Source organism: Panthera leo, chromosome F3, assembly GCF_018350215.1.
Source record: "Panthera leo isolate Ple1 chromosome F3, P.leo_Ple1_pat1.1, whole genome shotgun sequence".
Classification (NCBI taxonomy): Eukaryota; Metazoa; Chordata; class Mammalia; order Carnivora; family Felidae; genus Panthera; species Panthera leo.
The window spans coordinates 9,686,417-9,714,005 of NC_056696.1; the positions used below are offsets into that span (position 1 = coordinate 9,686,417).

A 27,589-nucleotide genomic window follows, 5' to 3' on the forward strand; every position below is an offset into this window, starting at 1 on the left:
ACTTTGTACCCTGGAATCTTTGTTATACCCCAAGCAATACAACACAGTAGAAGCAGGGTGGATGAAAGCTGTCATTTCCTTTTGTCACGTGGGGGAAGGGACACTGATAGAGGCAGGAAGCAGCGGACTTACCTGTCCCATTGCAGACACCTTCAGTGTAAAGACAACTTCTAGGGCAGATCTCTGAGAAGAGAAGGAACAAATGGAGGTTGAGAATTTGAAAATTGCTTCCTTCAAAACCACCCTTGAACACATACCTCTTGGAAAGACTTTCTGTAACCCCCAGGACTGTACTTCTGCCAGTTGGAAGATGAGAGATGCCAAAAACATTAGGTCAGTGGCAGAAAATACAAAAAGAAGTGGGCAACAGCTTGAAATAAAAAGAGAATAAGGACCCAAAAAAATATAACTACTGAAATGTAAGCAACAGTTTATTAGATTGTAAAAAAAAAATTATTCTACTTTAAAAAGTTATGTTGACTTCTGATTTTGATAGCCTAATATGCATTAAATCATCATGATTAGAGTCTTGCATAAAAAGGATCATTACTACTGAAAAGTTAACCCAGTTTCAAGTTCTTCTTTATAGTTTTTGAAAATAGGGGCACCTTGGGGCACCTGGGTGGCTCAGTCGGTTAAGCATCTGACTTCGGCTCAGGTAATGATCTTGTAGTTCTTGAGTTTGAGCCCCACGTCAGGTTCCATGCTGACAGCTCAGAGCCCGGAGCCTGCTTCAGATTCTGTGTCTCCCTCTCTCTCTGCCCCTCCCAAACTTGTTCTTTGTATTTGTCTCACTCTCTCTCAAAAAATGAATAAACATTAAACATTTTTTAAAAAATAAGGACACGTCGGTGGCTCAGTTGGTTGAACATCCAACTCTTGATTTGGGCTCAGGTCCTGATCCCATGGATGGTGAGACTGAGTACCACGTCGAGCTCTAAGCTGACAGTGTGGAACCTGCTTGGAATTCTCTCTCTCCCTCTGTGTCTCTGCACCCCCCACCCTTTCTCTCTTTTTCAAAATAAATACACCAAAAAAAATCAAAATAAAAACATTCACATCTATACCAGTGTAGCTAAAACCTACAAAAGCATTCAATCTTTCATTCATTCATACATAAATAGGCATTTAAAACTATTCTGCAGACCCACCACAAGTCAGTATGGAAACAAAGATTAAATATCTTATCTTCCAATAACGTACACTCTAGTGAGGGAAAGTGTGCAGCAAATAGCCATCCAGTGCCCTGTGGTTGTAATGAGACAGGTATGATGGTGGCAGAAATGAAGAATACAGGAAACACAGATGGTGTCACAAAGGAAGTGGCATTTGAATGAAACTTAAATGCCCAGTGGTGGTCAGAGAAACAAAAGAAATAACTGTGCAAATGTTTGCAGGTGGAAAACAGCCTTGCATGTGGTAGGACACAGAGTTTTGTGTGTTTCAAGCATAAGGCCATATTGTGAGGGGATAATGTGATAAGACTGGAGGAGACAGAGATCACAGAAGTTGTATACACTGTGCCAAAGACTTTGAATTTGCACATGACGGGAAATCTGAAAAGGGTTTAACTGAAAGGGATAGACAGATCTTCATGTTAGGATGTTCATTCTGATAGGATTCTGGAAGGTATATGTGAGTGTGAAGGCAGGAGGCCAGTGAGGAGACTGGTGTAATATTCAGGTGATGAGCACCCAGACCAAGGTGGTAACAGCAAGGTTTAGCAGTGAGGCAAGAAAGACAATAAGGTCTTATTAATGGATTTAATATGGGAGAAGATAGGATACTCTCCATACCCAAATAAAAGTGATTTAAATACTAAAGAGTTTATTAACTAACAACATTGAAGTCCAGATAAGCAGCTCTAGGGATAATTAATTCAATGGCTTTCCAACATAATCAAGAATCCAGCAGCTTTCCATTTTGTGCTTTATATGGCAAAGGTTTGACGTTCACCCCATGCTGTATCTTCATGGTGGCTGCCGAAGCATCGGTTATCAGATCCTTGTGTCAGCACAACCCAGACCAGAATAAGTTCTTCCAGCATGTCTCTTTTTCCTGGGGAGTAAAACTCTTTGCCAGGGGGTTGTTTCTCACATTTTGTTACTCATTGACTTAGACCTATCAACTCTGTGCTCCATGGTATGTGGCAGCATCCATGAAGAACCTGGGCACCAGCACCTGAACAGCATCGTGCCTCTGGCTCTCAGGCGGTAAATCAACGAGAGCCTGCCCTAACTCTCATCTCTCTGGCCTGGCTGAAAGGATAAGTGCTGTGCTCTTCACTGAGATAGTAACTTTCCGAAGAGATGAGTGAGAAAATAGGATGAGATTTGGAACACATAAAATTTGAGGTGCCTACAGAGCATCCAGGGAATATTTGGTGGAGTCTGGGAATCATAAGCAGATAGCAGCTGGTGGCTGAAATGGGCACAGATGAAATTCTTAGTAGGAATGTGAGGAAAGAGAAAACAGGAAAAACCCTTGGGGAACACTAACCTCTAAGAGGAAGCCAGAGAGAGAAAAATCAGTAAAACACATCAAAAGACTAAAGAGAAAGAATAAAAAGACTCTTGTCGTGAATTCCAGAGGAAGTGAGCAGGGGGTACACAGTTTCGTGAGGCTTCGGTATATGCTATGTCCCACTGTTATGCACTGTCACACTACAAGTGAAGCAAAGTAGCTAGAATTAGAGAGTGAACAAGAAAAGCTGATGGGGTGCTTGGGCAACATGCTTTTTATTTTGCTCAGAGCATTTTGGACAGGCCACTCTGTTTTTATGTGTACGCTGATGGAAAATCTTTACTCTGCTGTCGAAGACGTGGAAGCCTGTTGTTCTAGAAGCTCATCCTGAACACACAAGGCTGTCCCACAAGGGCTTGAGGAGTGCAGAATTACTGAAGTATGACGGATTCCTTGAACCACAGCCTGAAATCTTCATCTGAAAATGATAATAATAATAATAATAACAACTATGATGATGATGATGATGATGACGATGAAGGTTCTGCTTAACGGCTGCAGAGAATAATGTCACTGGCTATAAAATCTTTAATAGATTGCTCATAATTTCTTCCTTCCTTTCAAATAAAACTCATGGTCCTTTTCGGTCAGAGAGTTCTTGGACTATGACTGGATCTCAGTTCCACATTCCTCATAACAGAAACATGGAACGGGGGGTGGCAAGTGCCATTAACATTTTACAGGGGAGAACCCAGAGAAGCTCAGGAGTGAGTCACATAAGGTCATGAGATGGGCAGCCTCAGGCCCAGAAACCATGTTCTCACTCCCATCCCCAAGTGACTCTGCTCTAGAGAAAAGCAACCACGTGTGGATAAGCTTACAGCTTTCAAAGAGCTTTCCCATCCGTTTTCTTATTTAACTTAACGCTTTGCTGCCATCTTGCCTCAGTGTTACATTTCCCAGACTGAGTTCATCCCAACAATTTTTTCAAAGATTAAGAACCCTGATCACAAATTCCTAAATGATACACTTGCTATCCAGAAGTCAAAGTAAGTAATGATAGTATCATTTCTTCTTTGGTTGAAAACCTTTTTTAAAAACATAATATAATTTCTCCAGATGAAATTAAACTTCTCCTGGAACAAAATGATAGTCAGTGTTCCATTCAGGCACTTTCACTTGGAAAAGTAAATGATCCATTTGGATTTGAAACTTTTTTTTTTTAAGATTTTTTAATCTTTATTTATTTTTGAGAGAGAGAGAAAGTGACAGAGCATGAGTGGGGGAGGGGCAGAGATAGAGAGCGACACAGAATCTGAAGCAGGCTCCAGGCTCTGAGCTATCGGCACAGAACCCGATGCAGGACTCGAACTCACGGACTGTTGAGCCAAAGTCTGACGCTTAACTGACAAAGCCACCCAGGTGCCCCTGGATTTCAAACTTCTGAGTCATGTGGGTTTCCCTGATCATTCTGCTTTGAAATCCTAAGCCACTTCCTATTCTTCTCATGACAGTTCAGGTTTATTTGACAATAAGTTTCATATTAAAAAAATAAAAATAAATAAAAAATAAAAATTCAAAAAAAGAAGATTTATAGTTACTACTTCTTATTTTTCCTTTCCTAAAATTTTAATTTTCCTCCTTTACTTAGAACAAGTTGCAATCACTCCCTTTCAGTGTACAACTAAAGTATTTGAGCTCGGTGATCAACTCCCTTATAATTGGAAGAATGCAAGTTAAAATAATAATAAGACATCATTTCAAATTTTTCAGATAGGCAAAAGGAAATAAATCGTTAGCACCAGGTGTTAGCAAGTCTGTGTAGGAGCAGGGACTCACATATTACTCAGGGGAGAGAATACTGGTATCAGCACTTGAAAAGTAACTTAGCAAAACTTAGTCAAGCTCAAGTTGTACATATCCCATGACCCAGGATCTCCACTTCTCAGTGTCTCCTCTAGAAAAACTGTGACAGGTGGGCACAAATAAATATACACAAAACTGTTCAGTGCAGCACTGTTGGTCATAGTGACAAAATAGAAGCAACCTCATTGTCCTTCAATAAGGTGAATTTATCAACTGTTATTTAAGATTCAGCAGTGGAGGTGAATAGAGTCTTCCTAAAAACGTCTACATGTGTAAAATCTCAAACACCTATTGTTGAATTTAAAAGTTGCTCAGAAATTTTTAAAAATTAAAATAAAATAAAGTTGCTCAAGAAGAGTATAGCTATATATATGTGAAGTACATATATATATATATATATATATATATATATATATACTTGATATGTGAAGGTCAAACGTGCACAAAAACATGCCCTCATACACAAAACATAACCCGTAAACATATTACTAGGAATGATATAACCAACTTTAGGATGCTGGTCATTTCAAGGAGTGTAGAAGGATAGGAGGACAACACTTCGGTATCACCCATATTGCTTTATTTCTTTCAAAATTGAAAGCGATAGCAAAATAAAGATGGGAAATATTAATATTGTTTTAACCTTGGTGGTGGGTAGAGAGAGTTTATTATATGTTCTAGCTTGCCCTATGTTTGAAATATTTCATAGTTAGAAATTTTAAAATTCGGAGCTACTTTTCTAGCAAAAGAGAACAAAGATAAAAAGAAAGCAATGGCTGAATTGGGAGAGAAAACGTTTGGAACAGGATTTGGCAAAACTTTTCTGTGAAAGGCCAGGCAGTAAATATTTTGGACTGGTGGGCTCTTCCATCTCTGTTCCCACTGCTCACTCTGTTCTTGTGACACAAAAGCAGCCATAAAGAAAATGTAGCTAATAGGCATGGGTGTATTCAACGTGACCTTGTTTACAAAAACAGACCTCAGGTTGGGGTAGGCCCACGGGCCATAGTGAGCGGCAGATTACGGTGGCTGAAAGCAAGTGGTTTTAGCAGACAAGCGGTCTAGGCTAGGAGGAGGAGGCCTGAGCCAAGGAATATCCACCACCAGTTGGAGAGCTCAAGCACAGCCTCCCAGCCCAAGAAGCCATGTAGAGATGAAGTACATTTGGCTGCTGAGGTGCTAGTAGTAACACTCACAAAGATAATCTCTAAATGCTAACCCTGTTGGGGGTTTTGTTTGGAGTTTCCTGTTTGATTTGGATTCTATTTTCACTTGGGCCATGGGAGCAACTTTGTCTCAGATGTGTGCGCTGATATTCAGCCTTGGGTGCTTCCCTTCAACCTTCCAAGGATATCCTAGAATTCTCAGGTCACAGAAAACGTTCGGGCCGCATCCTACCTTCCACTAATGCACAGCTCTGTACTGTCTTGACTCGACCTCTAAAACTCAAGAAGGTCACTCTGGGAGTGAGTTAATCAGCTTAACCGAACCCTTGGCCTCTGGTCACTTACATACACCTTTTGGCAGGGAGGATTCAGCACTGCCACGGCCTTTCCTAGAAATTAGGAAGCATTATTGCTCAAGCTCCTATTGTAGAACCCCTGGACACTTCTAGGAAAGGTTGACAGAAGGGGCCAGTTGTTCTTTAGCTGCCTACATATTACCCTGGTCTGTGTAGCCCCTGTTCTGATATCAACAAAGGCCAGGCCCTGGGGGTGTTACTTAAGAAGAAAGTGCTTCTGGGACGCCTGGGTGACTCAGTCGGTTAAATGTCCAACTTCAGCTCAGGTCATCATCTTGAGGTTTGTGAGTTCGAGCCCAGCGTTGGGCTCTGTGCTGACAGCTCGGAGCCTAAAGCCTACTTCAGATTCTGTGTGTCTCCATCTCTCGGCCCCTCCCCTGCTCATACTCTGTGTCTTTCTGCCTCTCAATAATAAATAAACGCTAAAAAAATATTTTTAAAAAGTAAAAATAAAAAAAAAAAGAAGAAAGTGCTTTTGCTACCTCTCTCTCCCCACAGCCTACTTTGACCAACCCCGCTGCTTAGCATATCAACATTTATGGTCCTGGCACCCCTTGCAAATTTATAACTTTGTCAGGCCACAAGGATGGTTAATAAAACCAACAAGATTTATTTACGAGTTTCTTCTGAGACAAGCCAAACACAAGATGTGAGGGTAAGATGAAAGATGTCCGATGCAAACAACGAAATGCAAATTGTATGCATTTCTCTGAGTAGCAAAGTGCTCCAAGGCAAAGCTGGACTCTGCAGTGCTAAATTCAGGTCCTGGTGGGGCCACCGACATGTGTGTGCAAGTGTGTGTGAAACAGTGAACTGAAGAAAGAGGCATGCCTGTTCTCTCCTGAGGAACCCCACACACTTCAGGGCCACTGTAGTATCTGCCATGAGCAAAACCTGGCTCAGAGCCTTTAGTGTGCCCTTGAACCCTTGAAGTGAAGAGGATACAGCCTAACAGTCGCTGCAGCAAATACCTCTTGCCTACTTACCTGTCCTGACACTGAGGTTCCAGATCCTCGACAACCTTCCTGTTGCTATGTGTGAAGGAGTATAAAGATATGAGATGGAGGAAAGGAAAGAGAGGAGCTTGGGCTGATCCCAGTCACCTAGCTATCATCAGCCTCTTTTCTTGGTCTTGAGAATGGGAGATTTGCTTTTCTTCTTAGGTTCTTATGAGGCATAACTTCTAAGGGTGATTGCCAGATGTTTTGAAAATGTTTCCAAGTGTTCAAAGAATGCATGTTGTTAGTCATCACATCTAATACTGTGACTCTAAGGGGTTTTGCCCCAAATTGATCAGAACATGTTTTAGTTCTGTTCTCCCTGACAACAGCTAGGACCTGTTGAGTGAAAGCATGCATTTTTTTAGCCTATCAGAGATGCATGTGAAGCTGTTCCTGGAACTAGGTATGGAGGACCAGGGTGACTCTGTAAATCTTTCCTGGCTGGGACTTACAAACTTTTGGTTGTGTTTACTCAGAATGTTAATAATTTTGGAAGTTATTAAAATGGAACCAACATACTTTCTTTTTAAGAGACTATTGAGATCACAAATCATTCTGCAAATATAATAAGCTGTGTAAGTTGAATGAGTCCAATACTCAATTGCTTGCCATGAGTCTGCTAGAAGCATGGCCATTTTAATATGACAATTCGTGTTGGAACTAAGGAGGCATGAGGAAAGTCCTTTAAAAATTCGGCCTCATAATTTCAGTAATTGCATTGCACAAAATGTTTTTACAAAAAAAGAAAATCTTTCCCTTTTTCCCCGGTCTGCTCTAAGTGTTTTTACTTCCCTTGCCTCTTGTCATTACATTTATCTACCTCTGCACTCTTGTCAGTGTCACTGCCTGGGAGAACGTTATTTGGAATTTAAGCCACCCATTTACCTGTTACTTCCTGGGCATCTCCTGCTCCCTCTCCAGGAGGAACTGATGCTCTTTCCTTGTGCCCCTACGCCCTGGGGGCACTGGTGCCAATGGAAATCACCCAAAGCATTTTTTTAAAATACAGATCTCAAACTCCACCTCAACTCTACTGATTCAGAATGTTTTGGGGTGGAGGTGAGGAATCTACATTCTAAAGCATCCCGGTGATTCAGATGTTCTCCGTCCCAGGATCACCACCATGGAAACCTATGCCATTGTGTCTCTAAAACTATAGCACCGTCAACTGCATGCCTTTCTCTAACTTCTAAATTGCAAGCTCAGGGGCGCCTGGGTGGCTCAGTCGGTTAAGCGTCTGACTTCAGCTCAGGTCACGATCTTGCGGTCCGTGAATTTGAGCCCCGCATCGGGATCTGGGCTGATGGCTCAGAGCCTGGAGCCTGCTTCTGATTCTGTGTCTCCCTCTCTTTCTGCCCCTCCCCCGTTCAAGCTCTGTCTCTCTCTGTCTCAAAAATAAATAAACGTTAAAAAAAATGTAAAAAAAAGAAATTGCAAGCTCATTGAAGGCAATGAAATGCATGGCATTCATGGTTCCTTCAGCACATATTTATTGAGCACCCATAATGTACCAGGCATTGTTCTGAATGCAAGACATATAATAATGGAAAATAGGCGGTCCTTCCTTCTTGGACCTTAAATCGAGTTGGAAAAGTCAGACAATGCAAAAATCAGTAAGATTATTCAATTCTATAGGATGCTAAGTGCCACGGAGAAAACCAAGGCAGGGAAGAAGGAGACAATGAATGCCAGGGTTATGGTGAAGTTACCTATTAAGGCCTCACTGGGGAGGCGATAATTGAGCAAAGACTTGAAGACTGTAGAAGAAGGCCATGCAGATATCTGGGAGAAAGGCAAACATAAGGCTTTAGAGCAGAAAAAATGCCACATATGTTCTGGAAACAGAAAGGTGGTGAGTGTTGCTGGAGCAGAATGAGCAAGGGGGACAGTGTAGGTGACGAGGCCCGTGAGGTAACGATGGGGACAGCAGATCTTGTCAGGGCTCATCTGACACTGGAAGAATTTTAGCTTTGTCTCTGTGGGAGGTGCTGGAATTCACAAGGCTTATTAAAGTTTATTCCAGAATAAATACTCAACAAAACTTGATGAATGAAGGAATTCTCTGCTAGACGATTTGCAAAAGCCTCTTGTGGCTTACACTTAGACTAATAACAATGACAGAAAGAAATATTTTAGCATAGATATTTTAACACCAATATTTTTAACAATGAGATAGGTATACTCACCTGGAGCTAGCATGCCTGGAGCCAGGATTCAAATACTTCACATACTGGCCATGTGATCTTGATAAGTTGTGAAGCCTCTCAATGCCTCAGTTTCCTCATCTATAAAATGGGAGAAATAATAATAGCTATTTCGTAGAATGTTGATGATTAAATGTGCTTATACACGAAAGGAAAATGTAAGAGCAATGTTTTTTTTTAATGTTTATTTATTTTTGAGGGAGAGGCAGAGAGAGCCCACAAGAGCAGAGGAGGGGTAGAGAGCAAAGGAGACGGGAACCGAAGTGGACTGTCCTCTGTGCTGACAGTGGAAAGCGCAATGCGGGGCTCCAACTCACGAACCCTGAGATCATGACCTGAGCCACCTAGGCGCCCTAAGAGTGATAGGTTTTGAGCACCAATAAATACGAACTATTATTATTAGCAGAAATATATTTAAGACATTGATAATACTTCAGAGAGTTAATATACTTACTATAAATTTTAGCCATGATGTTTATGCCTGTTATGTAATTAGTATACACTCTACAACTATATAATTTTTATATACATATAACTACATGCCATTTTGTACATGTTAAAAGGGTGTACGTGTTAAAGGGATGAGAGTCTCGGGGCGCCTGGGTGGCTCAGTCGGTTGAGAGGCCGACTTCAGCTCAGGTCACGATCTCGCGGTCTGTGAGTTCGAGCCCCGCATCCGGCTCTGGGCTGATGGCTCGGAGCCTGGAGCCTGCTTCCGATTCTGTGTCTCCCTCTCTCTCTGCCCCTCCCCCGTTCATGCTCTGTCTCTCTCTGTCTCAAAAAAAAAAAAAAAAAAAAAAAAGTTAAAAAAAGAAAGGATGAGAGTCTCATGCAGTTCTACAAATGCTAAAATACCCAGCGAGGCAATGAACACATGTGACTATGATGGTGAGGATGACAAGGGTAAAGAAGGAACTACAGGTGTCAGGATGTAAGAATCATCTCTACTGAGAGGCACTGCTGTCCCTTGAGGGTATTAATGTAAACATTACAATGGAAACTGCGAATTAAACTTCAGAGACATCAGTTTGCTTTCTACAAAACATGTTTCAAAGGAAGTTTTCTTCCAGCTCCCATCCCTGCACACTTGTGTCACCAGGCCCTAATATGCAGACGGGAGATACAATCTCTTGCATTGTCTAAGGCAGTTTTAATACAGCCTTCGTTTCTTAATTCACAACTGGGAAGTGGTTTCCACTATAAGAAACTAACTCGTGGCTCACTTGAATTAATGTGGCTATCTTCGTGCAGATGTTAAATGTGATTTTTTATTCACAGCAATTAACAGAGGTGTAAATACTACTTTTCCTAATCTGTGGCCATTCCTAAGTTTAGTACTCATTATTTATTTATTTATTTAATATTAATTTTGGGGAAAGCACAAGCTGGAGAGGGGCAGAAAGATGGGGACACGGGATCCCAAGCAGGCTCCAGGCTCTGAACTGTCAGCACAGAGCCGGAAGGGGGCTTGAACTCACGAACTGTGAGCGCATGACCTGAGAGGAAGACTGACGCTTAACCGACTGAGCCACCCAGGCGCCTCCCCTCCCCCCCCCAAGTACTCATTGTTAAGAAACTTGTGGAACCATACCCACCTTTCCTTTCCTTTTTGTTAATTTTCTTGATCATATATCCATGTCTAGCGGTTACTTTCGGTGGCTCTGGAGGCAGATGCCTGGCTCGAAATCCTGGGACATTCTTAGTCATTGTGTGGCGTTGGGCAAATTACTCAATGTCTACGGGCCTCAATTTCCTCCATTACAAAGTAGGGCTAATATATGCCACCTCCCATCTACTGTTTTGAGAATCAAATGAGGTAGACGCGTGATGCGCATGGGGTAGCACTGCGCAAGGACTAAGTGAAAATGCAGTGACATTTATTGACTATCACCGGCACTCCAGCAAACTGGCTTGGGCTAGTTTTGACAACATTTGCTTTTTAATTCTTCTGTAGTTGTCCAACGTGTGTTCGTGTTCTAACTGTCCTGGCAGTGTCTCAACCCCCGTCTTGCCTGCGGGGCAGTATTTAGGACAGCGTCCTTGCACTCTCCCCTCCAGCGGCCCCACCTGACGGCAGCCCTTCTTAATGAAACCACGAAGACCGGCTGCCCGCCTGCACCCGCCACAGACGCCCCCTCTAACTCTTCTCTCGTTGCAGGATGTTCTGGAAGCTCTCCCTGTCCTTGTGCCTGGTGGCCGTGCTGGTGAAGGCGGCGGAGGCCCGGAAGAACCGGCCGGCGGGCGCCATCCCCTCGCCCTACAAGGACGGCAGCAGCAACCACTCGGAGAGATGGCAGCACCAGATCAAGGAGGTGTTGGCCTCCAGCCAGGAGGCCCTGGTGGTCACCGAGCGCAAGTACCTCAAGAGTGACTGGTGCAAGACGCAGCCGCTGCGGCAGACGGTGAGCGAGGAGGGCTGCCGCAGCCGCACGATCCTCAACCGCTTCTGCTACGGCCAGTGCAACTCCTTCTACATCCCGCGCCACGTCCGCAAGGAGGAGGAGTCCTTCCAGTCGTGCGCCTTCTGCAAGCCCCAGCGCGTCACCTCGGTCCTGGTGGAGCTCGAATGTCCCGGGCTGGACCCTCCCTTCCGACTCAAAAAGATCCAGAAGGTGAAGCAGTGTCGGTGCATGTCGGTGAACCTGAGCGACTCGGACAAGCAGTGAGCACCTGCGGCGGGACGCAGCTCGCCCCGCGCGCCAGTTGGCTGGGCCGCCGCCGCCTGCGTCCCCGTCCTCTGAGCCCACGCACGCGCTGCCCGGTGGCCCCTTCCGCAGCAAGCACGTTTCCTGGGGCCCACGGCGCCCTCGTCACACGCGCGGGCCACAAGCGGAGCTTCGCTGCGATGTGTTCCTGACCGACCGCGGGCCTCTCCTATGCGTCCCAAACGGGCTGCGTTTCAAGGCCCGAGGGACGTGGCTGGAAACCCACCAGCCACCAGTCAGCGGCCGGAGAGGGCCTTTCCCGGGCTGCCCTGCCAATCCGGCATTGATGTTTCCACCATGTGGAAAAGCGAGTCTTTCCCTGGCCTCACCCTACACTCCAGCTCCCCCTTCCCAGGAAGTGAAGGATGCGGCCCTCACGCCTCTCCCGCTGGGCCAGGGCCCTCCAGCTGAGAGGTTCCCTTGGGAAGGGAGGGCTGCCCTCGCGCTGCTGTGATGCGGTTCTGGACAATGTCCGGACACAGGGAGGTTCTTCTAAAACCCCAATACTGAGAAGACGACTTGAGCCACTGGGATCATGAAATGGGCTTCCCTGGGGACCTTGCTCAGCAGGCCACACTCTCCCCTACCCCCGGCCCCCACCACCTCTTCCTCACTTCCCCCACCCCCCCCCCCATCTGTGGACTCAGATGAACCCTGATGTGCATGCTATTATTGCTGCAATTAGAATATTATTACACACAAAGGTCTCCATATTAACGCTGGTTTTGTAATTGACCTGTATTGTAAAGAGCTGTTAAAAAGCACTATAGACCTATCCATGTATTGTTTCACGTGTTTGGACTCTGGCTTTGCAGCACTATTCTGAGTCAGGCCCACAACAAGGTGTTTCACTCAGAAATAATGCCTAGTCAGCAGTTCATTGTCATGCACCTATTCTTAGATTGGGCAGGGAGACGCCAGGTGATTTTACATTGTGATTTGACAATGAATAATGTTTCACTGAAGGTCCTAAAGCATTGCAGCACAATATAGGAAGTGGATTGGGATGGAAGGGTGTAGGGAGGGGACTCACTGGGAAGTCATTAAGGGGGAACTTAAAAGCCCTGTGATATTTAATATGCACATGCGGTGTGAGAAGTTATACTATTTCACTGCCATGGCACTAAACAAAAGATATTTCCTGGTAAAAGAAATATTTAAAAGTATAAGGAGTCCATTCACTTTGTGGTGTGGGAGGAAATAAAAAATAAAATATATAGAACGGAAAGCTAGTTAAACTATCCTACAGAAGCTTCCTTTTCAAAGAATGGAATTTTTGAAAAAACAAAAAGATGACCAACTCATTTTTCATTTTTATGAATCATTGAGGTTTTCATGTTGTGCACTCTTGGCATAAGAAAGTTGACATAATTTATCATCCTGAAAACTTATACTTACATCGAGTCCCTTTGCTAGATTGCCCCGCAAAGACTTCCCTGTGAGTAACGTTTATGGAATCTGTAAATGTGAATTAGATGCCATTGGCGGGAAGCAGCACACTTTGAAGGCCTTTCATTGGTAATTCCCCCGAGCACTCAATCTCAAGTGCTGCTGCCAAAGGCACTCAGAAAAACCCATTTCCAGGTTTGTGAGACCCTCTACAAGCTGCTCGGGGAACTGAGGCTTCCTGACCTTTGGCAGCGATGGGGGATCTGCAGGTGTTCACCCGGAGAGCAAGGTTGTGGCATGGCGGTGAATCCGTCTCCTGCCTCTACGCTGCGGGTTTCATTTCTATCACTTCTGTAACTCCATGAGACCGGAGCAGAATGTGCTGTTGCACAAGAGGGTATTGGTTTTAGAAATGGTTATACGCAGCCCTGAATCAGGAGGCAGAACTCAACAGAAATCCTTGAAGGCTGGAACCTTGGGATAGAGAGAAAGAGTGGAGAGTGTGTCCAGCTTTAGAATTTATTTTTCCATTTAATGGAAAACCTCAAGCCAGACTCCGTGCGGGACCCACAGCAGAAACGCTGCGAAGGAAGGAAGTCCACGTGACTGTACCTGAGGTCAATGGAGTAGAGTAGGGTAGGGGTGGATGGGAGTCTCTGGCTGACAACAGAGCCAACCCTGTCATTTTATTAACACAGAACCCAAGTAGATAGGGGAAGGATTAAGCTATGAACTCACGGAATACAAACATGAGCACACACTCTTTGAACCCAACTGTGGGAGTAGCAATGGAAGCAATATGATATGCTGCAGTGTGAAGCTCCTTCTGGGGGTATGTACAAAGTTTACCTTACAATGGCTCAAATTGTATTTAATTGTTTTTTTTTTGTCTGTTTATAAATGAAGAAAAGCTATAAGTATAATGTAATTATTTTATAGGTGTACTATTAAATTATAGAACAAATAAAGATACTCTAGGATTATATGTGATCCTGGTGTGATGTGCCATAAAAAAATGGGATTCAGAACTTGTTTCAGCGGGCAATGAAGGAGCACTGTGTTCAGAGTGCTTTTGTCCAGTCATGGTGAATTCAATCCTTAGTCTACATCCTGCAACCAATCCCTTTGGGGCCTGGCACCATCAAAGAGAATCAGAATCAGGCATTCAAGGATCAGAGGTGAAGGGGATGGCTTTCAGTCCTGGTCTTGGGGAGTTTCCAAGCCTCTTACAGATTGGTCAGCAGCTGAAGACAGAATTCTTGAGCTCTTCTCATTGTGTTCTTTGAATAAGAAATACAGAAGTTCATCTTCCTGGTAGTGACCAGGGTACCACATTTGTGTCTTCAACAAGCCAGAATTTGTCCTGGGTTTTGTCCGTTTTCACAATCACCTTTCAAACATTTCGACATTTCTTGATATCACAGTGTTTCTGTTTTTCAACTAATTGACTTATATGACATTCACGTAACTCAATTACCAATAAAAAATAAACACTATAATAAAATTGCATATGGTTGATTTACTCTATGGATTTCAAAGGAATGAAGTTTAACTTAATAAATAATTTATCTTAGTTTATTAAATGGGGCAGAATATTCCACTTAAATGAGGATAAGATATTTCAATTCACTTGTTTCTGAAGTTGGCTGATAGATTTTTTAAGTTATAAAGTCAATGAAAATGAATTTTTGCTATTGAGTGAACAACATAAGAATGTATGTATCCCTAGAAAGTTCCTTTGATGATTGATCTACACCACTGATGATTAGCTCTACATCATCGATAACCAATAAGACAAAATCATAAATAATACAGTTAAAACTTGTTTATCATTGGATTATCATTTGAATCCTTCTTTTTTTAATTAAAAAATGTTTATTTATTTTTGAGAGAGAGTAAGAGAGATATAGAGTGCAAGCGGGGAGGAGTAGAAAGGGAGACACAATCTAAAGCAGGCTCCAGGCTCTGAACTGTCATCACAGAGCCCAACGCAGGGCTTGAACTCATGAACTGCAAGATCATGACCTGAGCTGAAGTTGGATGCTTAACTGACTAGGCCATCCAGGCACCCCACATTTAAATCCTTCTTAACCTCTACCCACCCTTGCCTCTTCCCCCAATCCCACTGCTGCTACTTCTCAGGCACAGCAGTCAGTGATGCCATTTACTATAAGGGAAAAGTGGGAAAACAAGTAGTTTCTGTTGTGGTGGTGGTGGTTGTACCTGTTGGCATTTCTGGGTTGTTGGTCCCTCTATTACTTAGTCTGGGATACATAAGGGAGGAGGGCAGAAGCAAGGGAAATCCCTGTAATGTCATTCCTTAGATCCCAAGTTTCCTCCTTGATCTGCCTTTTTTTCTCCACCTCTTAGAGCCTTATTATATTGGATATATCTATCAAATATATATATATATATATATATATATATATATATATATATATACATATATATATGTGTATATATATGTGTATATATGTGTGTGTGTGTGTGTGTGTGTGTGTATATATATATATATATATATATATATATATATATATTTTCCAGAGTCTATAGTGGGAGAAGTAGGCAGATTGTGTCTACTCCATGTTGTCTGGAGTCAGAAATCCTATAAATCTTTGTAGATGTACTACCTATTCTCTAAGGTTTATGGTGTGTAAACCTTATAGTTTGGTGTATATATTATGTATAAACAAAGGCCTCCACCATACTTGCCTTATATCTCTCATCTGTTACTATTACATGATGTCAATCATATGGTGAATAAATATGACATTTTACAGAATGTCCATAAAATCCAGGCTATTTCAGATTACATCTTGGTAAAGGATGTAAGAACTTGCATAGACTTGGGGCACCTGGGTGGTTCAGTCAGTTAAGCGTCCGACTTCAATTCAGGTGATGATCTCGTGGTTCATAAATTCGAGTCCCGCGTGGGGCACAGTGCTGACAGCTCAGAGCCTGGAGCCTGCTTCAGATTCTGTGTCTCCTTCTCTCTTGGCCCCTCCCCTGCTCACCCTCTGTCTCTCTCTCTCAAAAATAAATAAACATTTAAAAAAAAGAAACAAAGAACTTGCATAGACTTGAGGGCAAGACCATAAACATAAACCACTGTTCATCCCATGGGAACGCCAATGGCATCCACTTCTCTTTCCTGATAGTTACAGCTAAAAATATATTTCCTATATCAAGTGATGAGTGGTGTTTTAACCTGCTCTAGCAAAAACAAAAAAAAAAACAAAAAAAAAAACAAGCAAACAAAAAACACATTGAGCAAAGTAACTACAACTGGGGCTACTGTCCTATCACCTGCCGTGTTCTGTTTAATTTTTGCAGGAAATGGTCTGATGAAATACATGGGGATATGATAGGAGTGACCATGATATTCAAGTCTTTGAAAGTTTCATTAATTTACTCCATTCCCTTTGGGATTCAGCATTGTTTTTCATTTACTCTTTTCGCTGAGGTAGGAAGCTTTAGAATCCCTACTTGCCCCTCCCTACTACATTAGTGCTTACTCAAGAAGTCAAGGAATTAATGTGAAGGTTCTTCAAACTACCATGGGTGTCCCTACCAATTAGGCATTTGGAGATTAGGGGAAGGACCAATAGATGAGTAGGCCCTCTGAGAACCAGACCTTGGCTAGGACTCTGATGGCCCTTATATATCCCTCACTTTAATATGGAGCCATGTTGGCTTACTGGGTCTCCAAGTATTTGTGTAAATTCAGAACCAGTGTTCACTAATCTTCAAAAGTTCTGAGTATTCCTCTTTATCACCATAGCACATTTACCTTAGTAAGTAGTTCTAAATTCCCTGGTTAAGTACTAGGGGAATAACAAATGAATATATATGCCTTGGTATTGAAGATTCCTTACTTCTAAAGACTCAGCCCCTCCTTCAGCCAATGGGTTCCATTCTGATCTGGAAACTGAGCAAGGAATCGTGATTTTTACTGAGATACTGCCCTGTCTCTGATAATCCATCATTGATTTTTTTTGGCTGTATAAATTAAATAATATCCTTGTTGGTAGCCCATCTATATCATATCCAGGAACACCATGTTCTATTATCCAACTCCAAGCTGGGATTTTCTGGATATCACTCCAATCCCATCAGTCTTTGCAATAATTTTGCCCACAATACTCCTGAAAGTTAAGCACTGGCATCTGGCTTATATTGTTTTGAGATCTTGCTCAAAATAATATAAGATCCATCAGGGAGCCTAGTTTTATAGCATCTCTTCCTACCACTAGCTCTGGGCTACAGACAACAGGCATGGCTGAGCTTCTCAATGCTGCTGCTCTTCCTGACACAAACATAGGCAACATTCCTTTGGTGAATGTAGGCTCTCCTGGGACCTTCACTGGCTGTTGGTTTTTTTAGCTTCACATAGCAGACACATAAAGAAGCATGCCCACTTCTCTAAGCCTATGAATACTTTCCTCCACCATACACCATGGAAGCTCTTGCGATTTTATTTCATTGAATATGGATCAGTTTTTGTGATACCCTGAGAATCAGGCTAGTACCTTATCATCATTCCTGGGGTGTTTGTCAGACCATATTGCTTTTGTGTTCTGAATGAATTGGTCATAAATCGCCCTGAGTCTTCAACAAATCAATGCCACTTGGAAGTTGTTCCCCAATTCCAAAGTCCTTAAAGTCACACTGTGCCTTATAATTCTTTTTTTTTATGTTTATCTATTTCCTCCGAAAGAGAGAGACAGAGAGAGCAGGGGAGAGACAGAGAGAGATGGAGACAGAGAATCCCAAGCAGGCTCCATGATGTCAGTGCAGAGCTCCACACGGGGCTCAAACTCATGAACCCTGAGATGATGACTTGAGCCAAAATCAAAAGTCAGACATTTAACCGACTGAGGCACCCAAGTGTCCCATGTACCTTATAATTCTTAAGCACCAAAAGTATTGCACTGTCTAGGAGTTCCCACACCAACATCCCTCCTCAGTTCATGCCTGGGAAAAATATTAACAGTTCATGCTACAGCATGCCAGGGCCCTGTCAACTGACTGGCAAGTGATCCATCTCCAAATCCTGGGTTAGAGTACACTTCCTGGGACCACTCCTGGAACTATCTTAGATTGGTTTCCCAAACTCTGAGACCAAGTGTTTTGTGCAGGAGATTTACTGGGGAGTGGTCTCAGAACATAGACCTGTAAGGACGTGAGGAAAGAGGGTTGTGTAGCAGGAAGATCAAACTGGTTGCAACTGAGCTCTCATCTGATCCTATGTGGAGTTCTGGTGCTGTGATAGTGATTAGAGTTGTCCCAAATGGGAGCAAGGAGGACAGGGGTTTGGATCCCACATTAGCCAGTCACTGGCTTCAGGCATCCCCTGGAGGAAGCAGGCATTCTCTCTCATTAAGGTCCCCTCTTGGTGAAGGATCCAGCTTTGAGCCATCAGTAGCTGATGTTCATTGGGGTCAGGGGGTGAGGTGAGATGGGATGGGTACCTCATACTCTCATACTCTGAAGAGAGCATCTGAGTAGATACCATAATATCCACCTTAGCATGTGTGTGTGTTAGGGGAGAGAGGACAGAGTATGGGAGGAGGGGGGAGACAGTAAAGAATGTGGGTGACCTTGAAAGAGAGGCAAAGGAGGTTCCACCTGATTGGATAGGAAATAGAAGATTGCTGACAAATTTGATTGAGGATCATTCCAGTCACAATATGCAAGATGACTGGAGGGAACAGAATCCGTATCCAGTCAGGCCAACTCAGTAGCTCTTATAAGAAGTTAGACTGAAGATTAGGGCCAGACAAAGTAATAGAACTGAATCTGAAAGAGAAAAGTACATGAAATATTTGCAGAATTTGGTGACTGAGGAGGAGTCTGTTAGTGTAAAAGATGGGGAACCCCACACAAGCGAGGTGATGATGAGGGTTTTTAGAGATGTTAGGTCTGCAGTGATAGTGAAATATTCTATTTTTAATTTTTTTAACGTTTATTTATTTTTGAGACAGAGAGAGACAGAGCATGAACGGGGGAGGGTCAGAGAGAGAGGGAGACACAGAATCGGAAGCAGGCTCCAGGCTCTGAGCCATCAGCCCAGAGCCTGACGCAGGGCTCGAACTCACGGACCGCGAGATCGTGACCTGAGCCGAAGTTGGACGCTTAACCGACTGAGCCACCCAGGCGTCCCTGATAGTGAGATATTCTAAATAAATCTGTCCCATTTGAAGAAATAGGACTGGAATAGAGCAACAAGCTACACCTGGACAAAACTAGTAAAGACGTGAAATCATTATTAAACCCATGAACACAGGTGAGACTTCCAAAAGAGAGTGAGAGAATAAGGCAAGAGAGAACAAAGTTACATTTGGAAATACAGATGACCCTTGAACACAACACAGGTTTGAACTGTGCAGGCCCACTTCTACATTTTCTTTTTTCAATAAATACAGAACAGTGCTATAAATGTGTTTTTCTCTACTCCTGATTTACTTAATAACATTTTCTTCTCTCTAGCTTCCTTTATTGTAAGAAAGCCATATATAATACACATAACATAAAAAATGTGCTTTGAGCCCCTTGGGAAGATGGCGGAGTAGGAGAACTCTAAGCTGACTTGTTCCACATTTACAACCAGATACCACTCACATCTAAGAAAGGAAGAAAGAAAAAGAAAGAAAGAAAGAAAGAAAGAAAGAAAGAAAGAAAGAAAGAAAGAAAGAAAGAAAAAAGAAAGAAAGGAAGAAACCAGAGAGTGATCCAAAGACTGGCAAAAAAAACCTCCACAACTAAACGTAGAGAAGCTGCATCTGAGAGTTTAGAAAGGACAGAAAGTGTGGTTGGGAGCTGCCCGCAGGAGGGAGGGCACTGTGGGTGCAGAGAGGGGAAAGCACCAGAGAGACCACACAGGAAAACAAACCTCTATAACGTCTGGCCTGGAAAACCAGAGGAGCTGAATGCCATGAGTTTGTATAACCAGTAGGACTTGGAGCCTGGAGCTTTAGAAGTCAGCTGACTCAGCACTGAGTGATCCTGGAGAGCCAGTGATCGCCCAGTCCCTGCCCTTAAAAAGACAACAACCCATGGAGAGGCAACAAAGAAGTGGCAGTGTGTAGAACAGGAGGGAGATGTGTTTATACTGATTTTGGAGTGTGTTTGGGGACTTTTCTGGGAAAAAAAGTAGCTGGCAGATTCCATTTTCCTCCCCTGCCCCCTAGCATAAACACAAAGCCATCTGCAGGAAGTGGTGTTGCAAAACACTTGCTACCTGACAGCTAAAAGTGCACCCTAGGTGCACGATGAGGACTTGCCCATTCCAAGCCTGTTGGCCTCAGCCCTGGACTGGGTGTAAATTTTGTTAATGTTGTGTTGCACCCTACCCAGCTACCACCTCCACACACCATGCCTTTGCAAGCACCATGCTTTGGGGTATCTATGCTAGGACTAATGGCTCAGTGCAAATTTGCCCTGCCCAGGCACCCCACACACAGACACTGAGTGCCCCCAGCCATCACCACCACTGTCATGTGCCCACCAGGCAGTAGAGGATATGACCCAGGATTAGTAGCTCAGTGCAAATTTTCTAATACTTGATGGTTACCAGAGGGGAGGTTGGTGGGAAAGATGGATAAAATAGGTGATGGGGATGAAGGATAGCACTTGTGATGAGCACCAGGTGTGGTGTGGAAGTGCTAAATCACTATATTGTGCACCTGAAACTAATCTTACACTGTATGTTAACTAAATGAAATTTAAATAAAAACTGTAAGTTTTTTTTCTAATATTGCTGCCTCACACCGTCTCAGTGCTGGTTGGCCTGGGTTTCAATAACATCATAGAGAGCAAGCACAGTCCACAATAGGCAGAGAGTCAGTGCAGATATCTGGATTGAAAGGAAAAAGCAACCCAGACAAAATAGCAGGATGTAAGCAACACACATAGGAGATTCCCCTGAAGGCTCAGGTCCTGGTGAACAGGGGACACTCCACTGCAGGGCACTACAGGGCTTCTTTAAAAAGCCCCTACTTTTAAGAGCAGAAGATGTACCTGACTTTCCTAACACAGAGAAACAGACACAGAGAGGTAGACAATGTGAGGAGACAAATATGTCCCAATTAAAAGAACAGGAAATATCACAGAAGATCTAAAAAAACAGAAATAAGTAATATGTCTGATAGAGAATTTAAAGTAATTATTTTAAAGACACTGGACTCAAGAAAAGGGTAGAGGACATCAGTGAGATCCTTGGCAAAGAGATTCAAAAAAACATATCAGAGATTTAAAAAAAAACTCAGTAAATGAAATTAAAAATATGATAGATGGAATAAATAGTAGGCTACAGGAATGTATCAGTGACCTGGAGAATAGAGTAAGAGTCAAGCTGAACAGGTGAGAAACAAACACTACATCATGAGAATAGATTTAGAGAGCTCAGTGACTCCATCAGGCATGATAACATTCCCATTACAGGGATCTAAGAAAAAAAAGAAGAGAGAAAGGAGTGCAGAAAATGTAGCTGAGCAAATAATAGCTTCCCAAAATTAAGAAGGGAAACAGAATCAAGATTCAGGAGGCACAGAGAGCCCCCAACAAATTCAACCCAAGGAGGTCCACATCAAGACATATAGTAATTAAAATTGCAAAAAAAAAAAAAAATAGTGAAGGAAAGAAGTTTAAAGGTTGCAAGAGAAAAGAAGATGCTTATATACAAAGGAAACTCTGTAAGACTCTCAGCTGTGGCAGAGTGGATTAAAAAAACAAACAAGACCTATCTCTATGCTGCCTACAAGAAGCTCTTTTTAGATCTAAAGACACCTGCAGATTGAAAGTGATGAAATGGAGAAACATTTATCGTGTAAATGGATATCAAAAGAAAGCCAGAATAGCAACATTTATACTGGACAACAGCCCAATAAAAACAAAGTCTATAAAAAAGACAAAGAGGGACACTATATAATCATGAATGGGACAATCCAACAAGAAGATGTAATAATTATAAATATATGTACCCAACATGAAAGCACCCAAATATAGAAAACAGTTAATAAAAAACATAAAGGAACTAATCAACAGTAATACAATAATCGTAGGGGACTTTAACAACCCATTTACATTGATAGACAGATGATCTAAACAGAAAATCAACAAGGAAACAGTGGCTTTGAATGACACACTGGGCAGGTGAATTTAACAGATATATTCAGAACATTCAATCCTAAAACAGCAGAATATACATTCTTTTCAAGTGCACATGGAACATTCTCCAGAATAGATCACATATTAGGCCACAAAACAAGTCTCAACAACTCAAAAATATTGATGCATCTTTTTTTATTACAATTCTGTGAAACTAGAAATCAACCACAAGACAAAATATGGAAAGACCACAAAATACATGGAGGTTAAATAACATGCTACTAAATAATGAATGGGTCAACCAAGAAATCAAAGAATAATCAAAAAGTACATGGAAATAAATAAAAATGAAAACACAATAGTCCAAAACCTTTGGGATGCTGCCAAAGTTGTAATAGGAAGGAAGTTTATTGCAACACAGGCCTACTTCAAATGCAAGAAAAATTTCAAATAAACAATCTAACTTTACACCTAAAGGAGCTAGAAAAATAATAACAAACAAAACCCAAAATCAGCAGAAGGAAGGAAATAATAAAGCTTAGAGCAGAAACAAATGATATAGAAATGAAAGGAAAAAAAAGGAAGAAGAGATCAATGAAACTAGGGGCTGGTTCTTTGAAAAGATCAAAAAAAATGATAAGCCTCTAGCCAAAATCATCATCAAAATGAGAGAGAAAAAGAGAGAGAGAACTGAAACAAAATCACAAATGAAATAGGAGAAATAACATCCAACACCACAGAAATACAAACAATTGTAAGAGAATATTATGAAAAGCCACATGACAACAAATTAGACAATCTAGAAGAAATGAATTCCTAGAAACATATAAACTACCAAAACTGAAACAGAAAGAAATAGAAAATTTGAGCAGACCAATTACCAGGAAGGAGATTGATTCAGTAATCAACCAATTTTTTGTCACCAACAAACAGAAGTCCAGGACCAGATAGCTTCACAGGAAAATTCTACCAAAAATTTAAAGAAGAGTTAATACCTTTTCTACCCAAACTATTCCAAAAAATAGGAAAAGAAAGAAAACATACAAATTCATTCTATGAAGCCAGTATCACCCTGATATCAAAACCAGTCAAAGACACTATAAAAAAAAGATAACTACAGGTCAATATCTCTAATGAACATACATGCAAAACTCAACCAAATACAAGCAAACCAAATCCAACAAGACATTAATAAAACCATTCACCATGATCAAGTAGGATTTATTCCTGGGATGTAAAGTTAATTCAATATTTACAAGTCAATCAATGTGATACATCACACAATAAGAGAAAGGATAAAACCATATGATCCTTTCAATAAATACAGAAAAAGCATTTGACAAAGTACAACATCCACTCATGATAAAAGCCCTCAACAAAGAAGGTTTCAAAGGAACATACCTCAAATAATAAAGGTGACATATTGAAAACCCACAGCAAACGTCATACTCAACAGGGGAAAACAGAGCTTTCTCCCTAAGGTTAGGAACACGATAAAGATGTCCACTCTCACTACTTTTATTCGACATAGTATTGGAAGTCCTTGGGGTGCCTGAATGGTTCAGTCGGTTCAACATTGAACTCTTGATTTTGTCTCAGGTTATGATCTCAGTTTGTGAGATTGAGCCCTGCATCCTGCTCTGCCCTGACAGCACGGGGCCTTCTTGGGTTTCACTCTACCTCTCTCTCTGCCTCTCTCTCTCTAAAAATAAATAAATAAACTTAAAAAAAATAGTTCTGGTATTCCTAGCCACAACAATCAAACAAGAAGAAGAAATAAAAGGCATCAAATTGGTGAGGAAGTAAAATTTACACTATTTGCAGGTGACATGATACTATATATAGAAAACTCTAAAAACTCCAGCAAAAAAATGCTAGAACTGGGACGCCTGGGTGGTTCAGTTGGTTAAGCATCCAACTCTTGGTTTTGGCTCAGGTCATGATCTTATGATTCGTGAGTTTGAGCCCTGCATCAGGCTCTGAGCTGACAGTGCAGAGCTTGCTTGGGATTTTTTTCTCCCTCTCCCTCTCTCTCTGCTCTTCTCTCTTTCTCTCTGTCTCTCTCTCAAAATAAATAAATAAACTTAAAAAAAACCTGCTAGAACTGATAAATGAATTCAGTACAGATGCAGGTTTCAAAATCAATGTGCAGAAATCTGTTGCATTTCTATACATCAGTAATGAAGCAGTAGAAAGAGAAATTAAGAAATCAATCTCATTTACAATTGCACCCAAAATAGTAAGAAAGCTAGAAATAAACCTAACCAAAGAGGTGAAAGACCTGTACACTCAAAACTATAAAGCATTGATGAAATAAATTGAAGATGATGCAAAGAAATGGAAAGACATGCCATGTCCATGGATGGAAAGAATAATTATTCTTAAAATGTCTATACTACTGAAAGCACTCTGCACATTTAATACAATCCCTATGAAAATAACAACAGCATTTTTTTAAGAACTAGACCAAACAATCCCAAAATTTATTTTTTATGTTTGTTTATTTACGTTTTCCCATTATCTTTCTTTTTTTATTTAATGTTTTATTTATTTATTTATTTATTATTTTTTAATTTTATTTTTTAAATTTATATCCAAGTTAGTTAGCATATAGTGCAACCATGATTTCAGGAGTGATTCCTTAATGTCCCTTACCCATTTAGCCCATTCCCCCTCCCACAACCCCTCAAGTAACTCTGTTTGTTCTCCATATTTAAGTCTCTTATGTTTTGTCCCTCTCCCTGTTTTTATATTATTTTTGCTTCCCTTCCCTAATGTTCATCTGTTTTGTATCTTAAAGTCCTCATATGAGTGAAGTCATAAGGTATTTGTCTTCCTCTGACTGACTTAATTTCACTTAGCATAATACCCTCTAGTTCCATCCACATAGTTGCAAATGGCAAGATTTCATTCTTTTTGATTGCCGAGTAATACTCCATTGTGTGTGTGTGTGTGTGTGTGTGTATGTATGTATATATATATATATATATATATATATATATATATATATGTGTATATATATATATATATACCACATCTTCTTTATCCATTCATCCATCAATGGACATTTGGGCTCTTGCATACTTTGGCTATTGTTGATAGTGCTGCTATAAACATTGGGGTGCATGTGCCCCTTTGAAACAGCACACCTGTATCCCTTGGATAAGTACCTAGTAGTGCAACTGCTGGGTCATAAGATAGTTCTATTTTTAATTTTTTGAGGAACCTCCATACTGTTTTCCAGTGTGGCTGCATCAATTTGCATTCCCACCAACAATGCAAAAGAGATCCTCTTTCTCTGCATCCTCACCAACATCTGTTGTTGCCTGAGTTGTTAATGTTAGCCATTCTGACAGGTGTGAGGTTGCATCTCATTGTGGTTTTGACTTGTATTTCCTTGATGATGAGGATGTTGAGCATTTTTTCATGTGTCAGTTGGCCATCTGGATGTCCTCTTTGGAGAAGTATGTATTCATGTCTTTTGTCCATTTCTTCACTGGATTATTTGTTTTTTTTGGGGGGGGGGTGTTAAGTTTGATAAGTTCTTTACAGATTTTGGATTCTAACCCTTTATCTGATATGTCATTTGCAAATATCTTCTCGCATTCCATCAGTTACCTTTCAGTTTTGCTGATGGTTTCCTTCGCTGTGTAGAAGTTTTTTATTTTAATGAGGTGCCAGTGGTTCATTTTTACTTTTGTTTCCTTGCCTCCAGCACGTGTTGAGTAAAAATTTGCTGTGGCCAAGGTCAAAAAGGTTTTTGCCTGCTTTCTCCTTGAGGATTTTGATGGTTTCCTGTCTTATGTTTAGGTCTTTCATCCATTTTGAGTTTATTTTTTTTGTGTATGGTGTAAGAAAGTGGTCCAGGTTAATTTTTCTGCATGTCGTTGTCCAGTTTTCCCAGCACCATTTGCTGAAGAGAATGTCTTTATTCCATTCGATATTCTTTCCTGCTTTGTCAAAGATTAGTTGGCCATATGTTTGTGGGTCCATTTTGGGTTCTCTATTCTGTTCCATTGATCTGAGTGTCTGTTTTTGTTTTAGTACCATACTGTCTTGATGATTATAGCTTTGTAGTATAGCTTGAAGTCTGGGATTGTGATGCCTCCTGCTTTGATTTTCTTTTTCAAGATTGTTTTGGCCATTCGGGCTCTTTTCTTGTTCCATACAAATTTTAGAATTGTTTGTTCCAGTTCTGTGAAGAATGCTGGTGTTATTTTGATAGGTATTGCATTTAATATGTAGATTGCTTTGGGTAGTATTGGCATTTTAACAATATTTGTTCTTCCTATCCAGGATCATGGAATCTTTCTCCATTTTTTTGTGTCTTCTTCAATTCCTTTCATAAGCTTTCTATAGTTTTCAGTGTATAGATTTTTCACCTCTTTGGTTAGATTTATTCCTAGGTATTTTATGGGTTTTGGTGAAACTGTAAATGGGATCAATTCCTTGATTTCTCTTTCTGTTGCTTCATTGTTAGTATATAGGAATGCAACCAATTTCTGTGTAATGATTTTATATCCTGCAATTTTGCTGAATTCATGGATCAGAGCTAGCAGTTTTTTGGTGGAATCTTTTTGGTTTTCCATATAGAGTATCATGTCATCTGTGAAGAGTGAAATTTTGACCTCCTCCTGGCCAATCTGGATGCCTTTTATTTCTTTGTGTTGTCTGATTGCTGAGGCTAAGACTTCCAATACTATGTTGAATAACAGGGGTGAGAGTAGACATACCTGTCTTGTTCCTGTCCTTAGGGGGAAAGCTCTCAGTTTTTCCCCATTGAGGATGATATTAGCATTGGGTCTTTCATATATGGCTTTTATGATATCGAGGCATGATCCTTCTATCCCTACTTTCTTGAGGGTTTTTATCAAGAAAGGATGCTGTACTTTGTCAGGTGCTTTCTCTGCATCTATTGAGAGGAACGTGTGGTTCTTGTCCTTTCTTTTAGTGATGTGAATAATCACATTGATTGCTTTGCAGATATTGAACCAGCCCTGCCCCCCCCCCCCAGGTATAAATCCCACTTGGTCGTGTGAATAATTCTTTTAATGTATTGTTGGATCATATTGGCTAATATCTTGTCGAGGATTTTTGCATCCATGTTCATCAGGGAAATTGGTCTACAGTTCTTCTTTTTAGTGGGGTCTTTGTCGATTTGGGGATCAAGGTAATGCTGGCATCATAGGAAGAGTTTGGAAGTTTTCCTTACATTTCTATTTTTTGGAACAGCTTCAAGAGAATAGGTGTTAACTCTTCCTTAAAGGTTTGGTAGAATTCCCCTGGAAAGCCATCTGGCCCTGACTCTTGTTTTGAGGGAGATTTTTGATT

At 41.4% G+C, this 27,589-nt stretch overlaps 1 protein-coding gene across 4 annotated transcripts in view; it reads left to right on the plus strand.

Moving 5' to 3' along the window:
- Window positions 1-11,724, plus strand: part of GREM2 (gremlin 2, DAN family BMP antagonist) — a 107,949-nt gene extending 96,225 nt beyond the window's left edge. For all 4 annotated transcript variants that reach the window (XM_042925338.1, XM_042925343.1, XM_042925341.1 and 1 more), the window contains one exon: window positions 11,215-11,724. In XM_042925338.1, coding sequence (XP_042781272.1) covers window positions 11,215-11,722 — 508 coding nt within the window. In that variant the 3' untranslated portion in view covers window positions 11,723-11,724. The remainder of the gene's footprint in view (window positions 1-11,214) is intronic.
- Window positions 11,725-27,589: the final 15,865 nt, after the last annotated feature.